Below are 24,010 nucleotides of genomic sequence, written 5' to 3'. Positions count from 1 at the left end.
TGTTTTTAACAAGCTGATGATTGGTTGTTAGGACCACCCAGCATCCTAGCAGCCAATCACCCGCTTGCAGCTCCTTCCTTCCGTCCCGACCTGCCGCCTCCCCTGTCCTCTACCCTGTCGCAAAGATGATAATGGGGCGGCTGGGGGAAAGTAGAACAGCAGCGGGATCTACAGGGAGGCCAGGCAAAAAGAGAGCGAGTGACCAGGTTCCTAAGTGGGGCGACCACGGTGATACGGGTGGGACTATCACTTGGTCCAGATCCGGACCACGGTCCACCATTTACTGATGCCTGCTCTATGAACTTAACACATTCCAGTCACCATCCATCTAATGATTGTGGTCATTTAAAAAAATAAATGTGACTCAGAACAGAAAATTGTCAAGTGTAGAGCTTTTCCGTTTATTTTACAGACATGGACTGATTAACATACAATAAAACAGACAGAATTCAAATCAAATCTTGTATAACTGAAGTACAAAAATGACATCCAATTTATTATACATTGGCTGGACCAATGAAAACCAAGCTCTTTCAATACAACAAAAAATATATATAAATAAATAAAATAAGAGCAATGACATGCAGCAGCAGATAGCAACTTACACAAAAGTTCATTGGGAAAAGACAAATCCTGATTGGATATTCCACAATTTTCTTGCCTATGTAATCCCACTATTGCTTGTTTGTATCCTGTGAGTTGGTACAGTTATCCATGTATTGTCATGACAGCCAATGTGTTACCTTGTCTTTGCTGCCCACCTCCTTCACACAGTTGCCAGTGTGTTGCAATGCATATTGCCAGCTGCGTAGTGCTGTTGTCTTACTATTATTTATTCCCAACAGGCCTAAAATTATCAAATTACACCCTGAAAAATGTGATAACAAAACGTAACTCTGGTGTACTTCTACCACCAGAGTTTCTGGGTCTACATGGGGCATGTGTTGGCAGGAAGATAGACGGGAGCTGTAGTAGACACAACACCAACAGAGTCCCCAAGAAAGAAAAAGGAATCCAGCAGGAAACTCAGGCCAGCGGACTTCTATCTACAGAGTTTCTGGGTCTACCTACCCATATGAGGGTTCCCATTCTATTTGCTGGATTTTCTTTTTTATCATGGAAAATACAAAAAAAAAGAGAAAAAAAATACTGACAGGAAGAAAAATAGAACAGAAATAGACAGATGTCACCACAAGAGCCTGAAAACCCCCCACAAAGAAGACTCTAGCAGAAGACTAGACCCAACAGACTCAACCTGTAGCCAGCAGGAGACTCAACCCAATGGACTCTACCTGTAGCCAGCTGAAGACTCAACCCAATGGACTCCACCTGTAGCCAGCAGGAGACCCAACACAATGGGCTCCACCTGTAGCCAGCTGGAGACGCAACCAAATGGACTCTACCTGTAGCCAGCAGCAGACCAAACCCAATGGACTCTACCTGTAGCCAGCAGGAGACTTGACCCAATGGACTCTACCTGTAGCCAGCTGGAGACTCGACCCAATGGACTCTACCTGTAGCCAGCTAGAGACTCGACCCAATGGACTCCAACTTTAGCCAGCAGGAGACTCAACCCAATGGCTTCACCTGTAGCCAGCTGGAGACTCAACCCAATGCAGTCTACCTGTAGCCAGCAGGAGACTCAACCCAATGGACTCTACCTGTAGCCAGCTAGAGACTCGACCCAATGGACTCCAACTTTAGCCAGCAGGAGACTCAACCCAATGGCTTCACCTGTAGCCAGCTGGAGACTCAACCCAATGCAGTCTACCTGTAGCCAGCAGGAGACTCAACCCAATGGACTCCACTTGTAGCCAGCAGGAGACTCAACCCAATAGAGTCTACTTATAACCAGCAGGAGACTCAACCCAATGGATTCTACAGACTCAACCCAATGGACTGTACCTGTAGCCAGCAGAAGACTTAACCCAATGGACTCTACTTAAGACCAGCAGGAGATTCAATCTAATGAATTTTACAGACTCCACCCAATGGACTCTACCTGTAGCCAGCAGGAGGCTCAACCCAATGTATTCTACAGACTCAACCCAATAGACTCTACCTGTAGCCAGCAGGAGGCTCAACCCAATGGATTCCACAGACTCAACCCAATAGACTCTACCTGTAGCCAGCAGGAGGCTCAACCCAATGGATTCCACAGACTCAATCCAATAGACTCTACCTATAGCCAGCAGGAGGCTCAACCCAATGGACTCCACCTGTTGCCAGAATGTACCCCGTACGAAAAAAACAAAAAAACGAATAAGCATGCAGTTATTCTATGGAGTGAACATTTGCCAACAGAATCACCAGGTATGTGTTCTCTACCTGGAGAGGTAGATTTCATTCAGGTGTAAAACATTTCCTGCACTCCGAACAAAAGGATCCTTCCCTGATGTCCAACAAGGCTTTCTTTCCAAGCGAAATCTTCCCCACAGTCTAAACGTGGAAAGGGTATTAGCCTGATTGAATTATCTGGTATTTTTTTTGAACATGAGAAAGGACGCTCGTCCACCTGACTTCTCTGCTGCATAAGACTTGTTTCATAGAGAAACATTTCCTGCCCTCTGAACATGAATAATTATGCTCACCAGCATGAATTTTCTGGTGCGTAAAATTTGTACTTTTTTTGTTTAAAACATTTGCAACACTCTGGATATGAATAAGGACGCTCACTTGTATAACATCGCAGGTGTGTAAAAAAGGTCTTCTTCGGAAATAGAACATTTTCCACACTCTGAGCATGAGAACAGACGCTCACCTGTGTGACTTGCTGGTGCTTGAGTAACATTTGTTTCATAATGATATACACTCACCATCCACTTTATTAGGTACACCTGTTCAATGGCTTGATAACACAAATTGCATTTAGGCATATAAATGTGGAGAAGACGACTTGTTGAAGTTCAAACCGAGCATCAGAATGGGAAAGAAAGGGGATTTAAGTGACTTTGAATGTGGCATGGTTGTTGGTGGCAGACGGGCTGGTCTGAGTATTTCTGGGATTTTCACACACAACCATCTCTCGGGTGTACAGAGAATGGTGGGAAAAAGAGAAAATATCCAGCGAGAAGCAGATGTGCTGAGGAAAATGCCTTGTTGATGTCAGAGGAGAATGGGCAGACTGGTTCCAGATGATATAAAGGCAATAGTAACTCAAATAACCACTCGTTACATCCAAAGTATGCAGAATACCATCTCTGAGCGCACATCAAACCTTAAAGCAGATGGGCTTCAGCAGCAGAAGCCCACACCAGGTGCCACTCCTGTCAGCTAAGAACAGGAAACTGAGGCTACAATTCACACAGGCTCACCAAAATTGGATAATAGAAGATTGGAAAAACGTTGCCTGGTCTGATGAGTCTGGATTTCAGCTGTGACATTCAGATGTTAGGGTCAGAATTTGGCGTAAACAACATGCGAGCATGGCCCCTTAGTACCAATTGAGCATGGTTTAAACGCCATGGCCTACCTGAGTATTGTTGCTGACCATGTCCTTCCCTTTATGACTACAGTGTACCCATCTTCTGATGGCTCCTTCCAGCAGGATAATGCACCATGTCACAAAGCTCAAATCATCTCACCACTTTATTTTGGACATGACAAGGAGGTCACTGTACTCCAATGGCCTCCACACTCACCAGATCCAGTGGCCTCCACACTCACCAGATCCAATAGCCTACACACTTACCAGATCCATTGGCCTCCACACTTACTAGATCCAATAGCCTCCACACTCACCAGATCCAATAGCCTACACACTTACCAGATCCATTAGCCTCCACACTTACTAGATCCAATAGCCTCCACACTCACCAGATCCAGTATCCTCCACACTCACCAGATCCAATGGCCTCCACACTCACCAGATCCATTGGCCTCCACACTCACCAGATCCATTGGCCTTCACACTCACCAGATCCATTGGCCTTCACACTCACCAGATCCATTGGCCTTCACACTCACCAGATCCATTGGCCTCCACACTCACCAGATCCACTGGCCTCCACACTCACCAGATTCATTGGCCTCCACATTCACCAGATCCATTGGCCTCCACACTCACCAGATCCAATAGCCTCCACACTCACCAGATCCATTGGCCTTCACACTCACCAGATCCAATAGCCTCCACCCTCACCAGATCCAATAGCTTCCACACTCACCAGATCCAATAGCCACCACACTCACCAGATCCAATAGCCTCCACCCTCACCAGATCCAATAGCCTACACACTCACCAGATCCAATAGCCTCCACCCTCACCAGATCCAGTAGCCTCCACACTCACCAGATCCAGTAGCCTCCACACTCACCAGATCCAATAGCCTCCACACTCACAAGATCTCAATCCAATAGAGCACCTTTGGGATGTGGTGGAAGGGGATATTGGCATCATGGAAATGCAGCCCACAAATCTGCAGCAACTGCGTGATGTTATCATGTCACTATGGACCAAAATCTCTGAGGAACGTTTCCAACACCTTGTTGAATCTATGCCACCAAGAATAAGGGCAAAAGGGGGGGTCCAACCCGCTACTAGAAAGGTGGACCTAATAAAGTGGCCGGTGAGCGTCCATTTCTCACACTCTAAAGATGCTCACCTATATGAATTCTCTGGTGTACAAGTAATCGTTGTTTATGAATAAAACATTTCCCGCACTCTGACCATGAATAAGGTCTGTCGTCTGTGTGAATTTTTTTTGGCGTGCAACTTTTAGACTGCGCTCTGTAACAGTATAAGGGCTGATCACCTGTGTGAATGTTGTGAAGTTCTACCTGAACAAAATACTTCCTTTATTCCTATAACAAGAACTAGGATTGCTCACCCATGTGCGTTTTAAGGTGTTTAAGAAGATTTCTTTTATCAGTGAAACATTTCCCGCACTCTGAACACGAATAAGGACGCGCACCCATGTGACTTCTCTGGTGTCTAAGAAGGTTCGACTTCTGAGTGAAACGTTTCCCACACTCTTGGCACGAATAAGGATGCTCCCCCGTGTGAATTCTCTCATGGGTTATTAAGTGTTGCTTCATAGTGAAAGATTTCCCGCACTCGGAACATGAATAAGGACGCTCACGCGTGTGAATTCTCTGGTGGGTAAGGAGCTCTCCTTCCTCAACGAAACACTTCTCGCACTCGGAGCACGAATACGGCCGTTCCCCGGTGTGGATGTTCTGATGTAGAAGAAGAGCTTCTTTGTGACTGAAAAACTTCCCGCACTCCGAACACGAATAAGGACACTCCCCCGTGTGAGTTTTTTGGTGTTTAAGAAGATTTCTCTTATCGGTGAAACGTTTCCCGCACTCCGAACATAAATAGGGGCGCAGGCCCATGTGGCTTCTCTGGTGTCTATAAAGGTTCGATTTCTGATTGAAACATTTCCCGCACTCCGGGCACGAATAAGGATGCTCCCCCGTGTGAATCCTCTCGTGGGTCAGCAAGTGCTGCTTCATAGTGAAAGTTTTCCCGCACTCTTTACACGAAAAAGGACGCACGCCCGTGTGAATTCTCTGGTGGGTAAGGAGGTCTCCTTTTTGGATGAAACTTTTCTCGCACTCTGTGCAGGGATAAGGTCTGTCGCCCGTGTGAATTTTCTGATGTATAAGGAGCCCTTCTTTCTGGCTGAACCGTTTCCCGCACTCTGAACACGAATAGGGGCTCTCGCCCGTGTGAAACTTCTGATGTTTCTGAAGCTGTTTGAGCCGGACGAAACATTTCCCGCACTCTGAACATAAGTAAGGGCGCTCGCCTGTGTGTATCCTCAGATGATTCAGGAGGCTTGTTTTCTGCGTGAAACATTTCCCGCACTCCGAGCACGAAAAAGGGCGCTCGCCCGTGTGAACTCTCTGGTGTGAAATGAGGTGCGAGTTCTTGGTGAAACTTTTCCCGCACTCCGAACACGAAAAGGGGCGCTCGCCCGTGTGAATTCTCTGGTGTTTATGCAGCTCTTCCACCCGGGCAAAACACTTCTCGCACTCTGAACACGAATAAGGACGCTCCCCCGAGTGAACTTTCTGGTGCTTGAGGAGACTTCTTTTATTGGTGAAGCATTTCTCGCACTCCGAACACGAAAACGGGCGCAAGCCGGCGTGACTTCTCTGGTGCCTAAGAAGGTTCGATTTCTGAGTGAAACGTTTCCCGCACTCTGAGCACGAATAAGGATGCTCCCCCGTGTGAATCCTCTCGTGGATAGTCAGGTGCTGTTTGGTCGCGAAGCTTTTCCCGCACGCTGAACACGAAAAAGGACGAGGGCCCTTGTGAAGTTTCTGGTGGGCGAGAAACTTTCTTTTCTTGGTAAAGCATTTCCCACACTCCGGGCAGGAAAAAGGCACGGCAGCTTTGTGGCTTTTCTGGTGCGCGAGAAGGCTCTCTTGCTGACGGAAACGTTTCCCGCACTCTGAACATGAAAAGGGACGCTCGTCCGAGTGGATTTTCTGGTGCGTCAGGAGGTGCGCCTTCTGGGTGAAACGTTTCCCGCACTCCGGGCATGGAAAGGGGCGCTCGCCCCTGTGAGTTTTCTGATGTTTAAGAAGCTCTTGGCTTTTAGCGAAACGTTTCCCGCACACCGGACAGGATAAAGAACTCTCTCCTCCTTCAGGGCTCAGGGAAGAATCCTTGGGATTGGATGGATCTGTTGACTTCTCCGGAGGGTCATTCCTTAGATGTGTATCAGGAGGTGAAGTATGTGATTGGTCAGATGGTTCCGGAGGATTGGAGGGATCCCTTGAGCTCTGTGTATTCTGGATGATGAAATTCACTCCGGGGATGTGCTTTGTGATGTTCTTATGATTTGCATTATAATCCGAGGATGAAATGGAAGGATCCTCAGAGGTGGTCCTGACGTAGCGTCCACCTAATGGAAAGCAATTTGTAAACGTTTACAAGTATCCTTCACATTCAGAAACCATATGATTAGGTCTAGGACTAAACTATTTTATGGAGTGCTGCCATGGAACTGAGTGCAATCATACTCCAAATATGTATACAAGCCTGATAAATGATACAGTATCTCCTCCTCATTTGTTGGGAACATGACGTTATATTGGAGGAATGGAGATGGACCTTTCATATGGTGTACAGTATCTCCTCCTCATTTGTTGGGAACATGACGTTATATTGAGGAATGGAGATGGACCTTTCATATGGTGTACAGTATCTCCTCCTCATTTGTTGGGAACATGACGTTATATTGAGGAATGGAGATGGACCTTTCATATGGTGTACAGTATCTCCTCCTCATGTGTTGGGAACATGACATTATATTGAGGAATGGAGATGGACCTTTCATATGGTGTACAGTATCTCCTCCTCGTTTGTTGGGAACATGACATTATATTGAGGAATGAAGATGGACCTTTCATATGGTGTACAGTATCTCCTCCTCCTTTGTTGGGAACATGACGTTATATTGAGGAATGGAGATGGACCTTTCATATGGTGTACAGTATCTCCTCATTTGTTGGGAACATGACATTATATTGAGGAATGGAGATGGACCTTCATATGGTGTACAGTATCTCCTCCTCATTTGTTGGGAACATGACGTTATATTGAGGAATGGAGATGGACCTTCATATGGTGTACAGTATCTCCTCCTCATTTGTTGGGAACATGACATTATGATGAGGAATGGAGATGGACCTTTCATATGGTGTACAGTATCTCCTCCTCCTTTGTTGGGAACATGACATTATGATGAGGAATGGAGATGGACCTTTCATATGGTGTACAGTATCTCCTCCTCCTTTGTTGGGAACATGACGTTATATTGAGGAATGGAGATGGACCTTTCATATGGTGTACAGTATCTCCTCATTTGTTGGGAACATGACATTATATTGAGGAATGGAGATGGACCTTTCATATGGTGTACAGTATCTCCTCCTCATTTGTTGGGAACATGACCTTATATTGAGGAATGGAGATGGACCTTCATATGGTGTACAGTATCTCCTCCTCATTTGTTGGGAACATGACGTTATATTGAGGAATGGAGATGGACCTTCATATGGTGTACAGTATCTCCTCCTCATTTGTTGGGAACATGACGTTATATTGAGGAATGGAGATGGACCTTCATATGGTGTACAGTATCTCCTCCTCATTTGTTGGGAACATGACGTTATATTGAGGAATGGAGATGGACCTTTCATATGGTGTACAGTATCTCCTCCTCATTTGTTGGGAACATGACCTTATATTGAGGAATGGAGATGGACCTTTCATATGGTGTACAGTATCTCCTCCTCATTTGTTGGGAACATGACCTTATATTGAGGAATGGAGATGGACCTTTCATATGGTGTACAGTATCTCCTCATTTGTTGGGAACATGATGTTATATTGAGGAATGGAGATGGACCTTTCATATGGTGTACAGTATCTCCTCATTTGTTGGGAACATGACATTATATTGAGGAATGGAGATGGACCTTCATATGGTGTACAGTATCTCCTCCTCCTTTGTTGGGAACATGACATTATATTGAGGAATGGAGATGGACCTTTCATATGATGTACAGTATCTCCTCCTCCTTTGTTGGGAATGTGACGTTATATTGAGGAATAGAGATGGACCTTTCATATGGTGTACAGTATCTCCTCCTCATTTGTTGGGAACATGACATTATATTAAGGAATAGAGATGGACCTTTCATATGGTGTTCAGTAAGTCCACCTCATCTGTTGGGAACATGACGTTATATTGAGGAATGGAGATGGACCTTTCATATGGTGTACAGTATCACCTCCTCATTTGTTGGGAACAAGACGTTATATTGAGGAATGGAGATGGACCTTTCATATGGTGTACAGTATCTCCTCCTCATTTGTTTTTGGCTTTTCTGCCCTACTCTAGAAGAACTACCACTTTGGATTTTATAGGTGAACACAATGGAGATGTCTTATATTTCAACTCATGTAACAATGTAAATACACACTTTATATTTATAGATGTTATATGAATATGTGAACTGTTTCTGTATTTAGTTTTGTTATACTTACTTGTGTCAATATAAAGAGAAGAATCATCCTTTTTACTTTCCACATTCTTCTCATTCACGTTCTCCTCCTCCTCCGTAGACTGTTCATCTCCACTCACTGACGTCTCTTCTTCTTCTTCATCCTCAACTTTGATGTCTTTTATTTCCTCATCCTAAACACCAAAAATGATAGAATAGATTTGTGAAAAGGAACAAGAAATTACATAGAAGAATGTCCTCTCATACTATCTTCATGCTGAGTCCCATCTACCTGATCCTGGTGAGGGATGATATGATCTTCCTGTGTGGAATCCCGGGAATACAGAGGACGGGGACATCTCTCTGGTGGGTTCCCATTACTGGATCCATCTGTAGGAAACACACACACTGACTAATTCAATTGTTTCAGGTTGTTTTTTTTGTGAACTGGATGGACATTTATCTTGTTTTTCAACTCATGTAACAATGTAAAGACACACTTTATACTTGTAAAAGTAAAATGTGAACGGTTTCTTCCTTTAGTGTTTGTTACTTACTTGTGTCTATAGGTAGAGAAGATTCTTCCTCTTCATGTTTCATAATCATCTCCTCCTCCTCCTCCTCCATAGACTGCTGATCTCCACCCACTAAAATCTCTTCTTCTTCCTCTTTAATCTCAATTTTGATTTCTTTCATTTCTTCATCCTAAACCCCAAAGATGCCAGAATATATATATATAAAAAGGAACAAGAAGTTACACAGAAGGCATACCTAGACCCCAGTGAGCCAAAGAATGCTGGGCCTACCTGTAATATAAGCCCAGGGAGCTGGGCTCTACTATTGGTGCTTATCAGACATCTATAAGTCTATGTATATAACGTTTGTTGAGCGAATGTGACAAACCTTTGCACAATCAGGGTGAAAAATGCTGAATTTCATCTATTATTTGTGATTCCTATATCATCAGCACCACCTAGTGGCCATAATCCTTTTTTTTTTTTTTTTTTTTTAGAAATACCTCAATCAGCAAAGAAAGGTTGTATTGTGGCCACTAGATGGTGCTGATAATATAGGAATTATACACAATGGAGGAAGTACAGCAATTTTTCTTCAATTGTGCGAATGTGTTTGTCATACCCATTCCACACATGAACTTTAATGGCATCCCAGTCTTAGTCCGTAGGGTTCAATATTGAGTTGGCCCACCCTTTGCAGCTATAACAGCTTCAACTCTTCTGGGAAGGCCGTCCACGGGAATGTTTGACCATTCTTCCAGAAGTGCATCTGTGAGGTCAGGCACTGATGTTGGATGAGAAGGCCTGGCTCGCAGTCTCCACTCAAATTCATTCCAAAGGTGTTCTATCAGGTTGAGGTCAGGACTCTGTGCAGACCAGTCAAGTTCCTCCACCCCAAACTCGCTCATCCATGCCTTTATGGACCTTGCTTTGTGCACTGGTCCAAATCATTTGGTGGAGGGGGGATTATGGTGTTTGGTTGTTTTTCAGGGGTTGGGCTTGGCTCCTTAGTTCCAGTGAAGGGAACTCTTAAGGTGTCAGCATACCAAGACATTTTGGACAATTTCATGCTCCCAACTTTGTGGGAACAGTTTGGTGATGGCCTCTTCCTGTTCCAACATGACTGCGCACCAGTGCACAAAGCAAGGTCCATAAAGACATGGATGAGCGAGTTTGGGGTGGAGGAACTTGAACGGCCTGTACAGAGTCCCAACCTCAACCCGATAGAACACCTTTGGGATGAATTCGAGCGGAGATTGCGAGCCAGGACTTCCCGTCCAACATCAGTACCTGACCTCACAAATGCGCTTCTGGAAGAATGGTCAAACATTCCCATAGACACACTCCTAAAGCTTGTGGACAGCCTTCCCAGAAGAGTCAAAGCAGTTATACTTTTGGTAATATAGTGTATATTGGAATGTGAGCTTCATGCACCAGGTTCTGCATTATGGCCCTTTCAGAATGGTGTCAGTTAGCTGCTGAACGTTTCCAAGTTTGAGAGAGGTGGTACAACCTCTGAGATGTTCCCAATTCCTAGTGTCTACCTCTGGTGCAGATATCTTGATTAGTGTGATCTGCGATGTAAGCTCTGCATTGGGCGCTTTCCAGACCTGTGCATACTGGCTCAGTTACCTGCAGAGCGTTTTTCATTTTTCATATACAACTGTATACCCGATTTGTAGTGTCTCCCCGCGACAAAGATATCTTGAGTAGGTGGTGTCTGCGCTATATTTTCAAAATGAGACACTACCCAGACCTGTGTTCTGATCAGTTGACCTTAGAAAGAGCAGTAGTTTAGTCTACCATGTAGCCCAGTCTCAGGGTAAGACTGAAGAGGTGTTGTCAGTAACAGGGCCAGGGTCATCCACGGAGGATCAGGCAGGAGGAGCAGGGAGAAAATCAGGACAGGGAGAGGAGACAGGAGCCGATTGAAGCAGGCGGGAAAGGGATCAGGAACAGCGTAACAGGTCACAAGGAGCAAGGGGCACACAGGTAGAACACAAGCAAGATGGTGTAGCAAAGGAGGGACTAAATACCCTCCCAGCAGTCAGCATCTGGTGATGAATAATAGATAGAAACTGCTGCTGAGAAACACCCGGTGGTGAACAGCAGAACTACAACCTACAGGTCTGGGAACCACAGTGCCACCAGCAAGTGATCCAATTCCTGACAGCTTTCTTTATTTAGGGGTAGATGTTCGAACTCAGAGTCACACAATGTGGTAAATGACACTCCCCTCTCTCCCTCCTCCATCATGTCCTCCTATTGCTAAACACTATGGGGGTGGGATATAGTATGCTGATTGAATACATTCATTAAGAAGCTCACAAAAAATGCTTAGGTTTTTTTTATAAATTAGTATTAAATATATTCAATGTAATTGCTAATACCTGTACAGTAAAAAAAAAAAAAAAGCCTTGGATTCAGATACCGTCTGAACAAAATGAAATCTGTCAATCATCTTTGACTCTGCCCACACCATATCAATGTACAAAAATAAATGCACATTTGATGTTCAATAAAGATTTATTGTAAAACAGTTATTTGATATTTATAATCAAATTTCAATTGTTTTTCTTTTGTCATGTGACCAGCATAGAAGCACCAATCAGGGCTGGCCAGACACAGACTCATACTACAGTAATAGAAGCCCCTCCCCAACGATCTTTCCCTGCAGACGCCAAAGAAAGATTATGTGACCACACCATAGGGCTGCAGGAATAAGGGACTTAACTGAAACAAAACCCAGCAAACAAAATATACAGCAAACGGGAGGATACAAATGTACCATAACCAAATGACAAAATACCTAACCAGCAATCTAAGTAACAGAAACCCTAACTACTGAACTAACTATAATACAATATACTGAATACAGAAAGCAGTGTAAGACTATTAATGTGTCATCAGTATCAAAGCCAGGGCCATGCAAAGAGGATCAGGCAGAACACAGGCAAGATAGAGTAGTAAAGGAGGGACTAAATACCCTCCCAGCAGTCAGCATCTGGTGATGACTAACAGCTAGAAATTGCTGCTGAGAAACACCCGCTGGTGAACACCAGAACTACAACCTACAGGTCTGGGAACCACAGTGCCACCAGCAGGTGATCCAATTCCTGACAGCTTTCTTTATTTGGAGTAGAGGTACAAACTCAGAAGTACCTATGACATTTTCTTGTGATAGTTTACCTCTGGATTTAATATTCCCTCGGTCACTTGGCTTTGTTCTTTGTCCATGCTTCTTGATTTGGTCACGTGATTCAAAACAGGACACTCCTCTCTGTCGACAAATAATAAGCTGATTGTTATTTTGCACTATACCTGGATAAAGAATGTCTCCATTGTGTTCCTCCTTTGTTAACATTTTGCTGCAGGGGGGCTGGCGACTATCATTTACGGAGAGTTACGGCATTGGAACACGTCGGTGGGTTTTTTTATTTTGGGGGGGCCCGATGATGGATTCAGAGAGGGGCAGAGGGAATGCACACTTGCCTTTCCTGGCCTGCAAAGCTTGCATGCTAAAATAAGGGTCTGGTATGGATTTTGGGGGGGACCCACCAAATGTTTTTGTTATACATAAGGTTCCCCTTTAAATTCCAGATCAAATGTGAAAGATCTGGTATGAAATTTGTGTGGGAACCCACGCCATTTTTTTTTCGCATGGGATCCTTGTTAACCACTTGCTTACTGGCCAGTTAAACCCCCTTCCTGCCCAGGCCAATTTTCAGCTTTAAGCGCTCTCGCACTGTGAATGACAATTGCGCGGTCATGCTACACTGCACCCAAATTAAATTTTTAGCATTTTTTTCACACAAATAGAGCTTTTTTTTTAGTGGTATTTAAACACTGCTGGGTTCTTTATGTTTTGCTAAAAAAAAACAAAAAAAACAAAAAAAGACCGAAAATTTCGAAAAAAAAAAAGCAGTTTCATAGTTTGCTATAAAATTTTGAAAACAGGTAATTTTTCTCCTTCATTGATGTGCACTGATGGGTACTGATAGACGGTACTGATGGGTACTGATAGACGGTACTGATGGGTACTGATAGACGGCACCGATGGGTACTGATAGGCTGCAATGATTGGCACTGATAGGTGGCACTGATAGGCTGCACCGATGGGTACTGATAGGCTGCACTGATGGGCACTGATAGGTGGCACTGATGATTAGGAACTGATAGGCTGCACTGATGGGCACTGATAGGTGGCACTGATGATTAGGAACTGATAGGTGGCACTGGTGGGCACTGGTAGGCGGCACTGATATGCACCTGTAGGTGGCACTGATATTTACTGGCAGATGGCACCGGAAGGCACCTGCACCCTGTTCGGAAACGATGTCCCTCTGTCAAAAGCTGATTACCGATCTTTTGTTTACATCATGGGATCAGCTGTCATTGGCTGACAGCAGATCACGTGGTAAGGGGCTGGGAACTGCGATCAGCCGAGTCTCATTGACCCGGTGATCACAGAGCGCGCCACGCACACGCGCAGGCAGCTCATGCACGGGAGGACGTCTATTGGCCCCTTACTCCGAACTGTGATCGGCTGGCTCTCATTGACCTGGTGGTCACAAAGCGGGCCGCGCACGTGGCTCATGCATGGGAGGACATCTATTGACGCCTTCCCGGCAACTAAGGCTCTCGCTGTGGCCGTTATTTGGCTATAGCGCGGGCGGGAGGAGGTTAAAATCCATGTCTGACCTGAAGGGTCTGGTATAAATGTTGGGGAGGCCCCCTAAGACATTTTTAATGCTATCAGCACCTCTTTGTTTACATTTACCTGTCAGCTGGGAATCCCTGGCTGACCTCTAAATGGGTTTGGGCAGGGATAAGTCATGGTTGCTAGAACGTCAGCGGCTGTCATCTTCCTAGCAACCAACCTGAGCGGAAAGCTGTCACATCTAGCATTATTAAGAATACTACTACTAAATGTTTCAAACCACGCTGCAGGCAGAGGTTCAGCTGGGCCAAGCGCCCATTAGGTTTGGCCGTTCATCGAAGCACCGAACTAGCAAAATTCAGTCAAAACGTGGTTCAAACCGAACCGGGAGCTCATCCCTATTTTGAAGTCCTTCATTATATGTCTGGTATTTTTACACTCCAAATCTTCCCTTTGCTTAACTATTAATAACCTTGTGTGAGATGATTTGTGAGGTGTATTTATAAAAAAAAAATTGCATAGCAATTTGCACGGTGAAAGTGCGTGTACATTTATTATGTGTGAATGAGGCAAAAACAAAAAATGAAACAAAAAAAAAAAAAAAAAAAACGAAGGTTATTAGGCTATTTCCTGTACTGTTCGAATGTTTTTCACCAAGTTAAAATACAGTATTTGTCCACTAGATGGCACTAAGTATCATTAGAATATCCAATATATAAACCAGAGGCTCTGGATGGACAATTGGATAAATGGTTCTATATTTAGGATGTATCCGGTCTATAAACCAGAGGCTCTGGATGGACAATTGGATAAATGGTTCTATATTTAGGATGTATCTGATCTATAAAACAGAGGCTCTGGATGGACAATTGGATAAATGGTTCTATATTTAGGATGTATCTGATCTATAAACCAGAGGCTCTGGATGGACAGTTGGATAAATGGTTCTATATTTAGGATGTATCCGGTCTATAAACCAGAGGCTCTGGATGGACAGTTGGATAAATGGTTCTATATTTAGGATGTATCCGGTCTATAAACCAGAGGCTCTGGATGGACAGTTGGATAAATGGTTCTATATTTAGGATGTATCCGGTCTATAAACCAGAGGCTCTGGATGGACAGTTGGATAAATGGTTCTATATTTAGGTTGGAGATGTACTATAAATAGACATCACAGTGACTATGGAGGAAGAGGACGGACATGACGGGGGTTCCCAGGAATAAATAGAAAATAATATCTTATTACCTCTGCCAGCTCTAACGTCTCCTCTCCTCCTTCTCCAGACTGACCTCTGACCCGGAACTTCCTGTCTGTGGCGCTTCAATTCTGTTCTTTGTTTAGTATCTTCTCGCTGCTCGGCGTTCCCCGAGCAATAAGTGAGATCACCACCTTGTGGAAGTATTTAGAACTGCAGCCTATGTTTTTTTTTTTGTATAAATTGACAGCTTCTTTTTGGTGCATTCTTAATTTTTTTTGCATATTTTACTCCTGAATGGATACTTGACAAATGAAAAGTTATAATAAAAAAATATAAATAAATAAAATATATGTGAATAAATATGCAGCACTGAAATAAATAGTGTTTTTTTTTTTCGATTCCCCCCTACTTAAATAATAAATATGTCTGTTCCTATAATGGGTTATTCTGATAATATTAATGGTGATATTAGGAATAATATTAGCTATAATAATATGGAGAGGCAAACCGAAAAACTACAAAAATGTAAGCATACATATGTTTTTTATATTATTATTATTATTATACTTGATTTATATAGCACCAACAGTTTACGCAGCGCTTTACAATGTAGAGGGGGGACAACACAATTACAGTACAGTTCAATACAGAAGGGACAGGAGGGCCCGGCTCGTAGAGCTTACATTCTAAAGGGAGGGGGTGGTGGTACAAAAGGTAATAGCTGCAGAGAATGATTTGATGGGGGTGGCTCGGGGACAGTTGTTAGGTGGGTGTGGGATAGGCTTCCCTGAATTAATGAGTTTTCAGGGATCTCCTAAAGGTGGACAGGGTAGGGGCTGATTGGACATACTGGGGCAGGGAATTCCAGAGGATGGGAGAGGCTCTGGAGAAGTCCTGAAGGCGAGCATGGGAGGAGGTAACAAGGGAGCTGGAGAGCAGGAGGTCCTGGGAGCAGCGGAGGGGATGATTTGGGTGATATCTGCAGATAAGTTTGGTGATGTAGTTGGGGGAGATGTTGTGAATGGCCTTGTATGCTATGGTTAGCATTTTGAATTTTACGCGGTGAGGTAGGGGAAGCCAGTGAAGAGATTGGCAGAGAGGAGCAGCAGTCACGGATCGGTTAGTGAGGTGTATTGGTCTAGCAGCAGCATTCATAATAGACTGAAGGGGGGATAGGCAGTGTAAGGGTCGGCCATTAAGGAGAGAGTTGCAGTAGTCAAGGCGGGAAATAATCAAGGAGTGAATAAGTTGCTTTGTGGTGTCATTAGTCAGGAAGGGTCGAATTCTGGAGATGTTGCGGAGGTTAAGGCGGCAGGATTTAGCCAGTGATTGGATATGGGAGCTGAAGGAGAGGTCAGAGTCAAGGATTACACCCAGGACCCTGGCATGTGTGGAGGGACCAATGGGGGGGCCGTGAAGGAGGAAATATAACAAGCTCAGTTTTAGAAAGATTAAGTTTGAGGAAGTGGTGTGACATCTATATCGATATGTCATTCAGTAAGTTTGAGATCCGTGAGGAGATAGTGGGGGTGAGTTGAGGAGTGGAGAGATAGATCTGTGTGTCATTAGCGTAGAGGTGGTATTGGAAGCCATGGGAGGTTATCAACTTGCCCAGGGAAGAGGTGTAGAGTGAGAATAGGAGAGGCCCAAGGACGGAGCCTTGGGGTACCCCAACAGAAAGAGGAAGGGGAGTGGAGGAGATGGAGTTGTAAGTGACACGGAAAGTGCGCTGAGATAGGTAGGAGAAGAACCAGGATAATGCAGAATCACGGAGGCCAAGGGAGTGTAATTTGCTGAGGAGGAGCAGGTGGTCAACTGTGTCAAAGGCAGCAGAGAGGTCTAAAAGTATGAGTATGGAGTAGTGGCCATTGGTTTTAGCAGTTATTAGGTCATTGGTGAGTTTTTGTAGGGCAGTTTCAGTAGAATGCTGTGGGCGGAAGCCAGACTGTAGGGGGTCGAGAAGGTTGTTGTCCGTGAGGTAGCGACTCATTTGGTCATGGACAAGGCGTTCGATGAGCTTGGAGGCAAACGTGAGAAGGGAGATGGGTCTTAAGTTATTCAAACAGGTGGGGTCTAGTGAGGGGTTTTTTGAATATGAGGGTAACCAGTGCATGTTTGAGCGGGGAAGGAAAGGTGCCGGAGGAGAGGGAGAGGTTGAAGATATGGGTTAGGGAGTTGAAGATAGAGCGGGAAGGTGGTCACAGTAATTGAGAGGGGACAGGGTCCAGGGGACAGGTAGTGAGGAGGGCCATGGAGAGGAGTTTATCAACTTCATCTGTGGTAACTGGGCAAAAGGAGGAGAGTATTGAGTGTGGTGTTGGACCTGATATGTTGGGTTGGGTAGGGGAGGCATTTGAATGCTGGATATCTCCTTGCGAATTGTGTCGATTTTGCTATTGAAGTGGTTGGCAATCTGTTGAGAGGTAAGCAAGTTGGTGGTTGGGGGCAGTGGGGGGTGAAGTAAGGAATTAAGGTTAGAAAAGAGTTGACGAGGTTTGGATGAGGGGGTTTTGATGAGAGTGTTGTAATAGGTTTGTTTAGCAGTGTGGAGGCAGGAGTTGTATTCGAGAAGGGCAGATTTGTAGAGGGTAAAGTCTTGCAGGGATTTAGATTTACGCCATGCTCGCTCAAGAGCATGGGTGTGTCTCTTGAGACTTCTGGTGTCGTCTGTTTGCCAGGGTTGTGGCAGATGGGGCCTGGTTCTGCGTGTAGTAAAGAGGAGCAAGTACGTACCTTGCTTTGTGTACTGGTGCGCAGTCATGTTGGAACAGGAAGGGGCCATCCCCAAACAGTTCCCACAAAGTTGGGAGCATGAAATTGTCCAAAATGTCTTGGTATGCTGATGTCTTAAGAGTTCCCTTCACTGGAACTAAGGGGCCAATCCCACCCTCTGAAAAACAACCCCCACACCATAATCCCCCCCTCCACCAAATGATTTGGACCAGTGCACAAAGCAAGATCCATAAGGACATGGATGAGCGAGTTTTGGGTGGAGGAATTTGACTGGCCTGCACAGAGTCCCGACCTCAACCCGATAGAACACCATTGGGATGAATTAGAGCTGAGATTGCGAGCCAGGCCTTCTCATCCAACATCAGTGCTTGACCTCACAAATGCGTTTCTGGAAGAATGGTCAAACATTTCCATAGACACACTCCTAAACCTTGTGGACAGCCTTCCCAGAAGAGTTGAAGCTGTTATAGCTGCAAAAGTGTGGGCCAACTCAATATTAAACCCTACGGACTAAGACTGGGATGCCATTAAAGTTCTTGTGCGTGTAAAGGCAGGTGTCCCAATACTTTTGACAATATAGTGTATATCTCTGGTATATCCAGGCAGCCTGGTCACTTTTCATCTGTTTTTGGAAGGACGGAGCCATTGCATTGCCCGTGTGAATTTACTTTAATTCAGGCAATCCTTTTGTGCCGTGTGACGGGCTGATGTTGTCTACCTCCTAGAGAACCACTTACTAGTTTTCCCAATTGGATATTTTATATGGATGTCGCACTACAAGAGGACTCCTCACCAGACCTTTATTAATACTTGTGATATCATTTCCAATATACAGTAGCATGGCAGTAAAGGTACCTGTGTATTAGACATGTGCGCGCCGGGAAACTTTGCTTTGTTTAATTTCGGAATGTATTTGTTAGGTTGATAATTTTGTTTGTTCGTTTTTGTTGTGTCAGTCCGGTTCATTTTTCAAAAATGGTTTAATTTCTTCGGGATTTGTTTCATTTCTTCTGGATTTGTTTTATTTCTTCGGGATTCGTTTCGAATATTCGTTATACTGGGATTTCTAACCCACCTGGTATAACTTCAGATGGACCCAAAATCATTGTGAGAATTTATGGTTGTTTATGAGTGGGCGACCGCTGCGTCCTTAACAACCATAACTCATCTGCCGACAGCGGGATTCCCCCACCCGGGAACACCCATGTTTACCTGGCATTCAGCCAGTGACGGGACACGGGACCAGTTGTGTTTGGCAGGTTTTATTATTTTTTTTTCATACGTTTGGGCGTTCATCGTGATTGACGTTGGAGGGACATTTATTTTTTGTGGGGTTTTGAATAAGGAACTTGTCGAAAACGGTCTCTGTTTTCACTTTGCACGTTTTTAGCTCATACTCATTCACAAGGGGGGGCCTTGTTATAGGGGGCTTACAGATTCTGATAAGTCACCCCCACAACCACTGGGCCAGGGTTTTGGGGAAGAGGCCCTTGTGCTCATCAACTTGGGCACAAGGTTCTTTGGGGGGGAAGCCTTCCTTCCCCAAAGCACCTCCCCGTGTTGAGGGCATGTGACCTGGTATAGTTCAGGAGTGGGGGCACTTGCTCACCCCCCCCCCCTTAGCCTGCATGCTTAGATAAAGGGTCTGGTATGGAGTTTGGGGAGAACCCCATGCCATTAAAAGAAAAATGGGTGCGTGGGTTTCCCCTTAAAATACATATGTGACGGGAGTCACTTTGGGTGGGGGGTTTGTGTAACTCAGCTGGAGGAATCCCCCGCCCCCTCCACATAGATATCCATCCCATAATATACGTTTCTTCCAAGGCAGATAGACACAAACAATGGAATACAACCACACCCCAAACAATCACAGCAAAGAGTCCACAAAAGCATAAGACAACACACAATATATACAAAATTTGAGTCTGACTAGCACAGATTATAGTGGGGTTCTCAGGCACCCTGTGCCCCTAATGGACACAGGGTGTTTCACACATAAGAGGGTCCGGGGAAGCTGGACACAGAGTTTCCAGAGCTCTCCAATGTAAGCCGAGTTGCACAAACCCCCCACCCAAAGTGACTCCCGTCACAACATACTAGAGCAAAGGGTCTGGTATGGAGTTTGGGGAGGAACACACATTTCTGTGTTGGGGTTCTTCTCAAAACCCATACCATACCTGAAGGGTCTGGTACCCCCCGTTGTTTTGCTCACATTCTGCCGACAGCAGGGAAACCCGCCGACAGCAAATGAGTCATGGATGTTAAGGATGTGGCAGCCGCCTGCTCCTTAACAACCATAACTCATCTGCTGACAGCGGGATTCCCCACCCTGGAACACCCATGTTTACCTGGCATTTGGCGAGTGATGGGACCACTGGGCCAGGGTTATGAGGAAGAGGCCCTTGTTCTCATCAACTTGGGGACAAGGCGCTTTGGGGGGGAAGCCCCCCTTCGTCAAAGCACCTCCCCGTGGTCTGGTACGGAGTTTGGGGAGGACCAAGCGACATTTTTTTCACACATTTTGGTGTTGGGGTTCTTCTCATAAATCCATACCAAACCTGAAGGGCCTGGTACCCCCCAGTGTTCTGCTCACATTCTGCTCACAGCAGGGAAACCCATCATGGCTGTTAAGGATGCGACAGCCGTCTGCTCCTTAACAACCACAGCTATTCACAATAAATTCAGATCATTATCAAACAAATTCGAAAATGGCGTCATCCGAATGAAACAAATTCATTATAACTTTGTCAGATTCATTGCCATTTGTTTCTATGTCCATTTGGAAATTTAGACACATCCGAATCCGCGGAAAATACATTTTCGTCCGAAAAAGAAATCGAATTGCACATATCTACAGTGTATACAATGTATTCTTGGCCAAGATTTTTACAATGTATATGATTTTTATTTTGTTCATGAATAAAGTATAAATATGTTTTATTTTACATTTTTATTTGGATGTGTCGTATATTTTATTGGTTTCTTGTTTCTTTTCTTGTAAAGGGGTTGGTAGTCAAAGTCTGCTTTTTCCTTCTTTTTGGTTTATAACCACGGATAATGACTATAAAATGATGGAGCCTATGAATGTGATCATGAGCAGGATAGCCAAGATGGCAGCAATGGGAATATTATATGTGGCATTTGTAGTGGCTCCATGTATACTTCCACTGACGTGTGTAGAACTGGACCTTCTGGACTCTCCATCTCATTAATAAAACACCAATGGGTGAATCTCTATGAACTGATCACATTCCAATCATCTAAGAATTATGAGCATTTCTAAAAAAAACATATTGGACTGAGAACAAAATATTGTAAAGTGCGGAGCTTTCTTGTTTATTTTAAAAACTCATGAGAAATGAATTACATACAATAAAATAAGCTTTAGGGTTCTATTTATCAATGTTTTCACCCAACTTACACCAACAAGTCACACATTTGTAAACATAATTAAAGCTGAACTAAACCCTCCTACTGTCTTAAGCCAAGGATGCAGCCATCTTGGCCTCTGTTTGATCTTCAGCTGCCATGACGCTGCACATGTGGTCAGTTATGACACCGGTCATTTGATGGTTTGACAGTTGGGTTGAGAGCACAAGCAAATGTGACAGTTGGCACTGCTGGCATGCCGGTATTGGAACTGTTTTTGCAACCGTTAAATGGATGGGTTTAGTTCCACTTTATTATGAATAATTTACAAAGCCATTCACAACTCTGCCCTCAGCTACATCGTCAACCTCCAGAAACTGTCCACTTTGCTCCTCCCAAGACCTTCTGCTCTCTAAGTCCCTCGTCGTCTCCTCCAGTGTTCTTCTCCAGAGCCTCTCCCATCCTCTGGAACACCCAATCCCCAAACTGTCCAGCTATCATCTACTCTGCCTTTAAGTGATGCCCGAAAACTCATCTCTTCAGGAAAGCCTATCCCGCCTCCACCTAAAAACTGAACTTTTACTTTCTCAATCAACTCATCCCCCTCCACAGTGATTACCCTTTGTATCACTTCCCTTTCCCTTTAGATTGTAAGCTCTCACGTGCAGGGCTCCTAGCTCTCTTATATTGAATTGCATTGTAACTAGACTGTCTTCCTTTGTACTGTACAAACTGTTAGTGCTATAGGAATCCTGTATTATAATTAATAATCATTCGTTTGGAAAATGTGTGAATCTTAGGTGAAAAATATATAGCGACTTTATAAATGATACATTAGCTGTATCAATAAAAAAACAGTTTCTTAAGTAAAAGAGAAGCAGTGATGCACCACAGCCTATCCTTAGTTCCTTTTGCGCAATTTGGCGCATTGGGCAGTAAGTGCTTTCCATCAAATTCTGTCAGTTGTGGCCAGCTCAGCCTCGTCCCATGGAACCTCAATGGCTTTCAGGATTGTTTTAAAGGTGGACCACCAGGTTGTTGGTGGACTTCCTTGTGTGATAGCATCCAGCACATTGCAATTTTGGGTAGGCGGGGGTCGGGTAGCCTCCGATCTTTTAGCTTCTGTATACCACAGTGTTTCGAGATTTCTTCTTTTGTGAAACGGTTTATGTATGTGATGCCCAGAGTTTTCTGCAGGCATCTCTGGTGAAATGGTTAGAGCTGCCTATATCAAACTATAAAAAGGTCCATTGGTGATATGGGTTCAGCAGCCTACAGAAAAGTCCATTGATGAAATGGGTTGAGCAGCCTATAGCAACCTACAGAAAAGTCCATTTGTGAAATGGGTTCAACAGCCTACAGAAAAGTCCATTGATGAAATGGGTTCAGCAGCCTACAGCAACCTTCAGAAAAGTCCATTGGTGAAATGGGTTGAGCAGCCTATAGCAACCTACAGAAAAGTCCATTTGTGAAATGGGTTCAACAGCCTACAGAAAAGTCCATTGATGAAATGGGTTCAGCAGCCTACAGCAACCTTCAGAAAAGTCCATTGGTGAAATGGGTTGAGCAGCCTATAGCAACCTACAGAAAAGTCCATTTGTGAAATGGGTTCAACAGCCTACAGAAAAGTCCATTGATGAAATGGGTTCAGCAGCCTACAGCAACCTTCAGAAAAGTCCATTGGTGAAATGGGTTGAGCAGCCTATAGCAACCTACAGAAAAGTCCATTTGTGAAATGGGTTCAACAGCCTACAGAAAAGTCCATTGATGAAATGGGTTCAGCAGCCTACAGCAACCTACAGAAAAGTTTATTGGCGAAGTGGGTTTAGCAGCCTAAAGCATTCTACAGAAAGGTCCATTAGCAAAATGGGTTCAGCAGCCTACAGAAAAGTCCATTTGTGAAATGGGTTCTGCAGCCTTTAGCAACCTACAGAAAAGTTTATTGGTGAAATGGATTCGGCAGCCTACAGCATTCTACAGAAAACTCCATTTGTGAAATGGGTTCAGTAGCCTAAGGCAACCTCTAGAACAGTCTATTGGTGAAATGGGTTCATCAGCCTACGGCAACCTCTAGAACAGTACATTGGTGAAATGGGTTCAGCAGCCTACGGCAACATACAGAAATGTCCATTGGTGAAATTTGTTGATCAACCTAAGGCAGTGGTCTCCAAACTGTGGCCCGGGAGCCAGTTTTGACCCTTTGCTTGCCTTTATCTGGTCCTTGGGGCACAATTCCTCCCACTGGCACCATCAATGGGGTACTATTCATCTCACTGACACCATCAATGAGGCACTATTCCTCCCACTGACACCATTAATGGGGCAAGATTTCTCCTGCTGACACCATTGATGGGGCATTATTCCTCCCAATGATACCATCAATGGGGCACTATTCTTCTCACTGACACCAATGATGGGGCACTATTCCTCCAACTGACACCAAGAATGGAGCATTGTTTACTTCCACTGACACCAGGGCATTTTCTTCTCCCACAGGCCACAGTCTGGTCCCCCTGAAGCCTGAAGAACAGTAAACTGGCCCTTTGTTTAGGAAAGTTTGGAGACCC

At 44.5% G+C, this 24,010-nt stretch overlaps 1 protein-coding gene across 1 annotated transcript in view; it reads right to left on the bottom strand.

Moving 5' to 3' along the window:
- Positions 1-387: 387 nt before the first annotated feature.
- The window catches only part of LOC141106879 (uncharacterized), a 163,494-nt gene continuing 139,871 nt past the window's right edge, over positions 388-24,010 (bottom strand). Inside the window, exons 17-22 of the mRNA XM_073597808.1 lie at positions 20,668-20,740; positions 12,669-12,759; positions 9,522-9,669; positions 9,257-9,354; positions 9,008-9,158; positions 388-6,857 (exon numbers count right to left, since the gene is read on the bottom strand). Coding sequence (XP_073453909.1) covers positions 4,816-6,857; positions 9,008-9,158; positions 9,257-9,354; positions 9,522-9,669; positions 12,669-12,759; positions 20,668-20,740 — 2,603 coding nt within the window. The 3' untranslated portion in view covers positions 388-4,815. The remainder of the gene's footprint in view (positions 6,858-9,007; positions 9,159-9,256; positions 9,355-9,521; positions 9,670-12,668; positions 12,760-20,667; positions 20,741-24,010) is intronic.

This window comes from Aquarana catesbeiana, linkage group LG08 (assembly GCF_042186555.1).
Source record: "Aquarana catesbeiana isolate 2022-GZ linkage group LG08, ASM4218655v1, whole genome shotgun sequence".
Lineage (NCBI taxonomy): Eukaryota > Metazoa > Chordata > Amphibia > Anura > Ranidae > Aquarana > Aquarana catesbeiana.
Note: the sequence above shows the minus strand (reverse complement) of the source record. Positions and strands in the feature narration are given on the sequence as shown.